The sequence below is a fragment of the Anastrepha obliqua genome, chromosome 4, assembly GCF_027943255.1.
Source record: "Anastrepha obliqua isolate idAnaObli1 chromosome 4, idAnaObli1_1.0, whole genome shotgun sequence".
NCBI lineage: Eukaryota > Metazoa > Arthropoda > Insecta > Diptera > Tephritidae > Anastrepha > Anastrepha obliqua.
This window is the reverse complement of record NC_072895.1, coordinates 3,530,758-3,541,899: the sequence shown is the minus strand read 5'-3', so window position 1 is coordinate 3,541,899 and position 11,142 is coordinate 3,530,758. Positions and strand designations below refer to the sequence as shown.

The following is an 11,142-nucleotide window of genomic DNA, read 5'->3' as shown; positions in this document are numbered from 1 at the left end:
AACCATTGATTTCTGGTCACTTTGCGCAATAAATGCCGACGCGACAATTTTTTTACACACCTTCTTCTCAATTTGCTTTCTACTCTTGCCTACCTGACCGGATCCTTTCCCTTTTTTTTCCTTTTTAGTTTTGCTCACTTTTTTGAAATGTTTTTCTTTCAGATTTTTCTCGGCTGCATTGCGGCATTTTGCCTGTCAACTTGGGCCGCGGCATTTCGGGCTGTCTGTTTGTCTGTCTGTAAGTTCGCTTCGAAGTGCGCCTGATAAGGCTTTAAGTTATGACCTTTTTAAATGTCCAAATGCCTCGATAACATTTGGTTACTACAAATGTAAGAGTTTTTATCATCGATGGGTCCTTTTTATTTTCACTTCACTCTTTCATTTTTGTGAGTTATTCTTTTGTGCAGTTGGAAATTGTCATGAATGCAGTGAATCTTGTATTTCCCATGAATCTGATCCTTCAGGGCGGTTGTTCGTGTCGGAAGCAGAAATGTAAGTATGTAGGTATATCAGCATGCAATGCAAGAACGGCCACATGAGTAGGGGATGTGCACGAGTGTGTGTGTGTGCAAGATTTAAACTGAAATTTGGCGTGTAAATAATTTGATGTAGGTACTTATGAACACTAAATGCTGACAATTTGGGAAATAAAATGACAGGATATTGAATTCGCAAAATGCACACAGGAGTATGTACATATGAGCATGATGATATACGGGTATGTATGTATGTGTATGTTCGTACAAAACTGTGTTCATTTAGAGAAGCTGCCGACATTTCATTCTAAGTTTTTTTATGTTGAGTAGATTTTTTAAATTCCATGGCACAGGTCACCAAGAAAAAGGAATGTATTAACAGAGAGATTGGTACTTCTAAAATGAATGAACAGAATAAGTAGATAACCTCAAAGAAAACTCAAATTTAGGTATAGCGGATTATTAAGTATCAAATTTAATTTGAAATAAGCGATGATCCGTCTAGTTTTTATTTTAATCACAGAGAAGCAGCAACTCAAACTGACTGCAAGAAAGTGACTTATGGCGCCTAAGACATCAAATCTCTTGGGTGTGCAGGTAACATTTACCTGATTTGGGTTCCGGTACATAGGAACATACAAGGAAATGAAATTGCTGATGAGCTTGCCAGTAAGGGGTCGACTAAATTAGTTTCAGAAGCCTTCCGCCCGGTCATCGGCATCCCCCTGACTGTTGTCAAAGGGGAATTGCACTTATTTATCAAGAAAGCACAGATCAGATGGAGCTCCATTTCTTCATGTGGTATTTCGAAAACCTTTTGGCTCCAGTAAAATAGACCCAGGACGCAGATATTGCTGGGGAATCCACGCCATTCAATTTCCAAACTTGTAGCTGTGTTTACCAGTCATTAGACGATTGGCGCGCACGCAGAAAAGCTGAGTGTGTAACCATGCAAAAAGGTTGGGAGTTCTATACTAGGATTATTGTAGAAGTTGCTACAACACGGAAGAAGAGGAAATTATTAAACACCGCCTTTGTGAGTGTGAAGGATTACCCAGAAGAAGAAATCAATTTTGCCCAGCCTCTCCTCTAATTTTGGTGGAACTTAACGTTGTTGCCATGTAACGAATGCTCGGTATATTTTTTTATTCAGTAAAAAAATTGTCAGAAATCAACGCATTTTTGGAGCTACTTGGAATTTGCATTTTATTACACAAAATTCAATAGGCTGTAAAACTACAAACATACGTTCAATTTTTTCTAGAAATTCGGATTAAAAAGTTGGAAATTTTGATTAAAATCTTTTATCTTTTGTTTAGTTTGCCGGTAGTTTGAAACTTGGATGTACGAGTATTTATATGTTTTTTGTAGGAAAGCAAACTACAGGGTGAACGATATGAAGTGTTACCAACTTCACACTGCTTGTATCTGTAAAACAGCTCATGACATCATCGTCAAAATTGTTCTAATGACAGTTCAATATATTGTTTATAAGCCATCAGAAGCATTTGCGTCTCGGTTTTGTTGAATTTTTTTTCTGTGATGGAATTCAAACGTTATAGTGTGATTGCGTTATATTTAGCTGGAAAATCACAACCAGCCATTGTTCGTGAGCTCAGTCACCTCAAAGTGAATAAAATGTTTATGTATAGCACTATAAAACCTTACTATGATACTGGTAGCATTGGAAAACGCATGGAGGTGGACCAAGAAAAACCGCCACAACGCCAGAAATGGTTCGGAAAGTGAAGGCTCGACTTGAACGAAATCCACGTCGAAGTGGAAGAAAAATGGCCAAAGAACTGAAAATATCGCAAGACAGCATTCGATATTCATATTGAAAAATGAACTCAAGGTCAAGGCTTACATCGCAAGTAATGGTTTGGGCCGCAGTGACCGCTGATGGACGCTCTCCAATCGTTTTTATCGATCCTGTAGTCAAAGTGAATGCGACTTATTATCGGGAAAATGTTTTAGAAGCTGCTTTAGAGCCGTGGACACGCAAACATTTCGGTCGTAGACCATGGACGTTCCAACAGGACTCGGCACCGTCTCATAAAGCTCGTGTGAACCAAGAATGGTTAAAAAGTCATGTTCCACACTTCATTTCGTCCACACAATGGCTTTCGAATTCGCCAGACGCAAATCCGATGGACTATTCCATCTGTTCCATTTTGGAGAGCAAGGTGAGGACTAAAAAATATGCCAGTATGGACGTCTGGGCCAAAATACCTCAAGATCACATTCGTGCAGCATGCAACTCATTTTTTGACTGTTTGAAGGCTATAGTCAAGGCAAAAGGTGGTTATATCGAGCTAAAGTGAATATATGTTAAAATTGTAATCATTTTTGAACAATTTTGTCTTTGAAATCAATAAAAACTAATTTCACACACAAAAGTAATGGTGTTTTGAATAGGTAACACTTCATATCGTTCACCTTGTATATTTTCGTGAAAAAATTAAATAAGAAATAAAAAATGGGTAAAACTTGTCAATGAGCTTTCGTGCTATAGTTTTTTAACACAGTGTAGAATTTGGTGTCGTTTCCGAACAGCTGGTTGCTTTTTGTGACAAGCCTTTAAATGACAGAAATGCATCCAGTGGGGTTGCAATTCGCTGCCAGATGCCGACAAGGATTAGAAAAAAAAATGTTCCTATCATTTGCTACATCAAGCCAACAAGTTGGGAAGCTCGTACCTGCCACTCGCTTCCCAGCGTCATGATTGCCATTTACTTAATTTAATTTTTCAATCCGAAATGAGGAAGAATTTCGATTCACCGACCGTAATGCAACCATTTCCTTTACATGTGCGCACATATTGAAGCAATTACACATACTTACTTACATACATAAGTAGATTAACATATCGAACTTGTTGTTTACGAGACAAATTCCATCACTCGCCAATTCCTCGAAACCATTGCCAAAGTACGCCTGAACGCATTACCACAATAAAATAAAATGTGAGCTCACATCCGACAGGAAAATTGTAAATATTAAATCCTTGTATAATTAAATGATGTATCGGCGTCATGTGAACTAACAATAAATATCTATCAAAACGTCAATTTTTATCTATTCCTCAAATCGATAGTTGTGAACAAGAACCGAAAGCAGCACCGGCATTGGTATCACTTTGGTTCCAGCCCTACACAAGACGTAGCAACGGCAGCAGCAGTGCTGGCGCATGCGTCGACTGCGTGGCTTCGTATGACGACACTCGTTTGCATCCGCTCGCTGGCAGGCAACCAACGAAACTTGCAACCAAGCTGGCCAACTGCTTATTCATGCGATCATGCCGATCAACTTTTGTCGATCGGTAGATGGCAGATTGGCAGGTCACTGGAGCTGTTGTTGTCGGCCACTGCTCCTGCTGCTGCTTTTGCTGCAGCTCAGCAATCAATGCAACGATCACCTTCGAGACAAAATACTTACACACATGTGCACATGCATGTGTATGGCAACAATGCGATGGATAACAGCAAATATTCCACTCATAATTTTTATATAATTTATTCATTTTGGTAGTCGCGTTTAACTTTTGCATATGCAGATTGTGCAGCCGATATCGTAAGTTGCTGCAGTTGCAGTTTCGTCTTTGTCGCTTTTGTTCCGCAGACACTGGACTGACTGTTCCTTGTTGTCCAATATGCTTTAGAACTCAAATATGGCTTAAAGGGATTTCCCGGTTCTTCTTCTTTTTTTAATTTACTTTCTCGTAACTAAGCGCATACACACATACACACACGTACACTTGCATATTTTGGCATACTTAGGTGCATGCATGTGAGGCATTTGCATGAATGTATGTATATAAGTGTGTGTGTGTGGATGTATGCGGAGGGATTGCTGGTGCCGGAGGAGGTGATTATTATAGAATCAGACGATAAAACCAGTTTTTGTATATGTTACCTGTAATAACAATAATAATCATTTACTTATCAAAATTGATGTCAGATTAAGATGGTATGACGAGGTAGTGGCTTCAAGAAAATTACCTGTAAGTGGTGGTGGTGGTGGTGATTGCAGCGACCAAACGACAGAAAACAATCGGCCACGCCAAATGTATGCAAAATAACGCCAATTTGTCAGGAAGCGACTTTAGGTAGTCATAAAAGTATCTTCGCATGAATTTAATATACGAGCGCACGTAATACTCGTACTGTGCGGACTCTGATGTGCGAATAAAATAATGTAGGACACGTTAATGGCGATCACAGCAAAGTCATAAAGTATTATATTTTGAACACAATTATTGTCAGGCTTTTACGTTGTTATAATATTCGCGATTTCCCCCGCAAATACTGTGCCAAGCGTTTGAGTAAATTCTTTTGTGGCTACCATTTGAGCGATCGAAGGCTCGCGCTGTGTTTGATATTTTGGACAAAATGTGGAGATCATCACATAGGTATATCCAGGTGCACGAAATTAAGGATCTGTGAATCAAATGTAAAGTCGGTTGTTCTGTATAGGTGTGAGACATGGAACACAACAATGTCTGATATCAATCGCAGTTTTCGCAAAATTGTGCGCGTTTTCTGCCCTGATACCATCACTAAAGCCAATCTCTGGGTATTAACGAAGCAGATACCTGTTCACCTGGAAATCCGATGGCGAAAGCGGAAATGGACCGGTCACACACTGCGAAAACCACATGGAGATATCTCAAAAGTAGCCCTAGACTGGAACCCGCAAAGCAGTCGGAGATATGGTGGGCCATCTAACACGTGGAGGCGATTAGTGGTAGCAGAAGCGCTACAAACTCGTCGGACTTGGCGACAAATCAAATTCTTAGGTTTAAATAAATCGAAACTTGTTTATTGAGCCCCTTTGTTCCACCTAGGAACTACGGGGAAATACCTGTATATACTGTGGGCAAAAAGTAAGGGGAATTTGGTTGTAAAATGAAAAATCTTTATTTATTCTTGTAAATCAATTTCATCCCGTTCAAAATAATCCCCTCTCGATGAAATACACTTATGCCAACGATTTTCCCAATCCACGAAACATGCCAAATAGTCCATTTCCGGTATAGCCATCAGCACCTTCTTCGATTCAGCTTTTATCTCCTCAACCGACTCGAAACGCGTTCCCCGGAGTGGTCTCTTGAGCTTTGGGAATAGCCAGAAGTCACACGGAACCAAATCAGGTGAATACGGTGGTTGCGGAACGATATGCGTGGAATTTTTGGCGAAATGATCACGAAGAACGAGTGCAGTGTGAGACGGTGCATTATCGTGATGCAAAAACCAAGAGTTGTTGGCCCATAATTTTGGTCTTTTTAGACGAATTGCTTCACGTAAAGGACGCATATCGCTCAAATAATATTCCTTATTAACAGTTTGGCCAGGTGGAAGGAATTCATAGTGCACCACACCACGAAAATCGAAAAAAAACTGTCACCATGACCTTTATTTTTGAACGACTTTGACGTGCTCTTTTCGGTCTCGCCTTTAGCACGATATTCGCTTGATTGGTCGGTTGTTGTAGGGTCGTAAGCATTAATCCAAGTCTCATCTCCCGTAATGATGCATTTGAGCTTGTCCTGATAGTCTGAAAGCATTGTTTCACACACATCAACGCGACGACTTTTTTCCAAGAAATTGAGAGTTTTCGGTACCAAACGAGATTTGACTTTTCGTAGGCCCAAATGGTCTTTCAAAAAGGCTTTACAGATCCTTCTGATATTCCGATCATATCAGTAAGGTCTTTAACAGTCAACCGACGATTTTTGAGCACTAACTCCTTCACTTTATTGACGTGTTGGTCATCTGTTGACGTCGATGGTCGTCCGGAGCGCTCCAAGTCATCAACACGTTCTCGACCCTCTTTGAAGTCTTTGTACCACTTATAAACATTTTTCTGTGACATGGTCGAATCACCAAATGCCTTCTGCATGCTAAACGTTTCCGCAGCCGAAATTTCATTCCGCAAACAAAATTTGATGGCACTTCTCTGCTCAATCAAATCAGACATTGTAAAAATCGAAAAATGCACTCTTGGTCGTTTGGTAAACACAAGCGTAAATGTATTACTGATAATGACATTGTTATTAACAGTGCTGCCAACTCATGAAAAAAATAACTAGAGTGAAATTTTAATCCCGCGAAGTTTGACAAATAAATTCACCTTTCTTTTTGCCCACAAATATATTCGGTTGGTCCCGATTGCGATGGCCACTGTAGGACAATATCAACCCAGCAGTAGTACAAATGGGAGCACTAACTCTGACCAACGGCCTACAAAGGATGCACTCGGCAATTATGTGTGTTCGTCCACTTGGTCAATGAAATCACCAAAATGTTTTATCTTCCAGAACAAACGTTTTTGCTCAAATTCCTATTTATAGATACAAAAGGACATCAATGCGACTGGAACCGAGCTTGATATATAATATAATATGTATGTCATAAGCTTAGTCTTACTTAATAGTTCACAATTAAAACAACACTTACAGAGCTTTCTACAGAATGATTTTGCATTTTGTAGCTTCCAACAGTGATTATGAAATTATAAAAGATTAAATGAAACGATATTTCGTACCTTTACCCTTAGAGTACGATGTCTATTTTATTACATAAAGGACGGAGTGGTGTCACTAAAGTCCCCCAAACGAACTAACCTTATAATTATAAATAAATTAATAATAGAATGCCACTAATAAGTGTTTATACAGGACTATCGTAAGGGAAAAAGAGAGAAAGGAATTATTTACGAAGTTATTAAAGAAAAATTAATCTTGGGGGACCTTAAGTCCCCCACTCCGTACTCTAAGGGTTAAAATAATAGCGTAAACATTACCATGGGTGAACAAATTTCTCACCCGAAATAAACGAAGTAAGTTGTGTGTAACACAGCGACTCAGTTTGAGGGCATGACACCAATTTCTCCCATAAAACTTTAATATAACAAAAAAACAACTTTTTCTCTAAAGAGGATCAGCAAAGCTCGAAGTGCATTTTGGCCTTAGAAAAGCGGTTTTTAAATCCACTTGTTTTTAGAGGCGACATGAAATTGCAGATTTCCCTATTTTTACGGAAAAGTCGATGGGTGCAATAAATACACTGGATCACAAATTTCAACTTTTTTTCTGCACCAGAGACGCCGTTATGAAATTCCTATGTAAAATCACCGTCTGATTCCGAAAATCAAGGTTATTTTTTATTCTATGGTAACGTTTTTGAGATATTTATGAATTACCGTTATTTCAAAAAAACAAAAAATTGGGCCCACTTAATCATATATATCTCGAAAACGAATTGAGCGATTCCAAAACCGTTTAAAGCTTTTAAAAGGTAATAAAATTTGCTATAAACTGTGTGTAAAACACTTTCTGCTAGGTCCTGCAGATTCAAAGATAACGAACTATCATAACGGATTTTTTAAATTTTTTTTGTAAAAATATAAAAAAATTTGTACTTTGAGAGAAAGGATCTCGAAAACTGTTTACTTTTTCGTGTATTTTTTGTTTTCACTCTAAGCTCTGTTTTATTACAAAAAAAATAAACTTTGATTAAACAAAATCGATGAACTAATACAAAAGTTACAAGCATTCAAGGAAATATATCCATATAGTAAAACTTAAGTACCCTACAAATAATAGCATGTGTACATATGATTCTTAAACTATCTATTTAGGCGACATATGAAATTTATTACACCAATGAAGTGGAGGGAACCAACTTGCCATTCAACGGACTGCTATATTTGTACTACAAAAGTATTTGGGGTAGGAAAGTCTAGAAAAGTAACCTATGCGAGCATATCTACAGTGTCATTACCAGAACTAAATTCAACGGAAGCTACATTGCCAGAATCAAATTTAACTTTAGTTTCGGCTCCAGTTTCATTGTCAACAGCAGTATCTGATTACGCGGCATCATGTTGTACTGAATTGCAAACGGAAAACGAAAGAAACCCTTTGTCACAAGCACAACTCACTGATTGGATAAGGGATTTGGAATTGTCAAAAGAAAAGGCCGAACTACATGCCCCTCATATGCAACAATTTAAATTTGTTTCATCCGATGTTAAGGTAACATATTATAGGACTCGTCACGAACAATTCTCCCAGCACTATACGAAGAAGGACAGTGTTTGTTATTGCAAAAACATTGCTGGTCTATTTAAACAGTTTGGTAAACCATATGATTCAAAAGAGTGGCGATTGTTCATAGACGGCAATTAAGGCTGTATTATTGCATATTGGCAACCAAAAGCCATCTATCCCGATCGCGCATGCAGTAAATACGAAGGAAACATATGAGACAATGTAAAAATTGCTTAAATTAATTAAATACGAAGAACATGATTGGAAAGCTATGTGGTCTACAATCTGGATACACAAAATACTGTTGCTTTCTATGCAAATGGGATAGCCGAGCACGTCAAGACCACTACATCATAAAGGATTGGCCAGAACGAATCGAGTTTCAAGTTGGGGTGGATAACATAAAATACTCACCACTTATAAAAAAGGAAAAAATAATTCTACCTCCACTCCACATCAAGCTCAGCCTTATCAAAAACTTTGTCAAGGCTTTGGACAAAGAAGGCGAAGCTTTTCATTATTTGAAAACAATCTTTCCACAGATTTCAGAAGCAAAAATATAGGAAGGGATTTTTGTGGGGCCGCGAATAAGGAAAATAATGGCCAATACCCATTTCAAAGAACTATTGTCACCAGTGGAGGCAGCAGCGTGGGACTCTTTTGAAAAGGTCGTTACTTCTTTTTTAGGCAAACACAAAAGTCCTAACTTCGAGCTGATACTGAACGATTTAATCAAAAACTATGCGGAAATGGGTAAATAAAAAACACATATAAGACCGTTTTCCCAGTTAACTTTAAAACCAAACAAAAAACTTCAAAGCAAATTTTTAAATTTACATGAGAATATATAGCCCTTAATCTGAATTTATTGCCCTGCTCCGAACAAACAAGAACGACCAAAATTTGTTCTGAATTGGAAGATTAACCCAGCTTAAGAAAATTATATGCTAATGTGTCACTTATGTATATATCTAATTCCCTTTTTAATTTTCTTTCAGGAGTAAATATGTCTTTCAAAATTCATTTTCTGCACTCCCATTTAAATTTTTTCCCGAAAAATCTTAGCGACGAAAGCGACGAGCATGGCGAAAGGTTTCACCAGCAAATGAAAATGATTGAAAGTCGGTATCAAGGATTCTGGGATGTCGCTATGATGGGTGACTACTGTTGGTTTCTCATAAGAGAAACCGATCCTTATATAAATAAGCGTCAAAACAAGACACATAACTTTTTCAATTATAAAATAAGATCATAGAGTTAAGACAGAGTCATATGTACATATGCTATTATTTGTAGGGTACTTAAGTTTTACTATATGGATATATTTACTTGAATGCTTGTAACTTTTGTATTAGTTCACCGATTTTGTTTAATCAAAGTTTATTTTTTTTGTAATAAAACAGAGCTTAGAGTGAAAACAAAAAATACACGAAAAAGTAAACAGTTTTCGAGATCCTTTCTCTCAAAGTACAAATTTTTTTATATTTTTACAAAAAAAATTTAAAAAATCCGTTATGATAGTTCGTTATCTTTAAATCTGCAGGACCTAGCAGAAAGTGTTTTACACACAGTTTATAGCAAATTTTATTACCTTTTAAAGGCTTTAAACGGTTTTGGAATCGCTCAATTCGTTTTCGAGATATATATGATTAAGTGGGCCCAATTTTTTGTTTTTTTGAAATAACGGTAATTCGTAAATATCTCAAAAACGTTACCATAGAATAAAAAATAACCTTGATTTTCGGAATCAGACGGTGATTTTACATAGGAATTTCATAACGGCGTCTCTGGTGCATTTTGGCTGTAAACCAGTGATATTAGAGAAACAGCTTGGCCAAAATCTATCAACTCTCCCGCATACGCTCTTATGCAACTATCTGTTCATCAAGGGATATCTGCTTTCTATCGGACAGCCAAGCTGCCCTACGAGCCCTGGATGCATTCCAAACAACATCAAGGAGTATCTTACGTTGTCGCCAATCTCTAAATGAGATGGCCAATCAATATCGTACAATCTTATGCTGGATTCCAGACCACCGAGATATACCAGGAAACTGTAGGGCAGACCAACTTGCAAGAGAAGGTACCTGTATGCCAGACATAAGTAATTTTATGGAGATACCTCTCGCAACTTGTAAGCAATAATGCAATAATCAGCTCTGCAAATCAAAGATGGATTAGCGTTAACACCTGTGAAATTGCTAGGCAAACATGCCAAGGCTAAATTTACTTTTGTCCAAGAGTATTATAAAACTGAGTAGTCTTCAAATCAGGACCTTAGTAAAGGCCCTCACAGGACATTGTCTCATAGGAAATCATGCAAGGAGATTAGGCGTTTACACGCATGATTTCTGTCATAGCTGCAGAAATGAGGAGGAGTTGGAAACAATTCAACACCTTTTTTGTACATGCCCAGCTCAAGCCAGAAGTAGGAACCGATTTTTAAAATCCTACTTCTTAACGAATATAGATAATCTATACTATATTTAGGTATCAACAACCTTTTACACTTTATCAAAAGCTCAGGATGGTTCAATATGGAGAGGGAAATGTAGCCCAGCCCCTGCGGCTCACAACGGGCCCATTCCGTGGTCTAAGTGGCATCGTTTTCTC

The 11,142-nt window shown here is 37.9% G+C and overlaps 1 protein-coding gene across 1 annotated transcript; it reads left to right on the top strand.

The window, feature by feature from the left end:
• Nucleotides 1–8,791: 8,791 nt before the first annotated feature.
• On the top strand, nt 8,792–9,863 carry LOC129245402 (uncharacterized). The gene is made up of 2 exons (XM_054883529.1): nt 8,792–9,282; nt 9,528–9,863. The coding sequence occupies exons 1-2, from the start codon at nt 9,129–9,131 to the stop codon at nt 9,782–9,784; spliced, it is 411 nt and encodes a 136-aa protein (XP_054739504.1). The 5' UTR covers nt 8,792–9,128; the 3' UTR covers nt 9,785–9,863.
• The last annotated feature ends 1,279 nt before the right edge of the window (nt 9,864–11,142 follow it).

Coding starts and splice junctions, on each gene's coding strand:
- LOC129245402 (XM_054883529.1), top strand. CDS start 9,129: ATGGCCAATACCCATTTCAAAGAACTATTGTCACCAGTGGAGGCAGCA. Junction 9,283..9,527: donor CAAAAACTATGCGGAAATGG/GTAAATAAAAAA, acceptor ATTTTCTTTCAG/GAGTAAATATGTCTTTCAAA.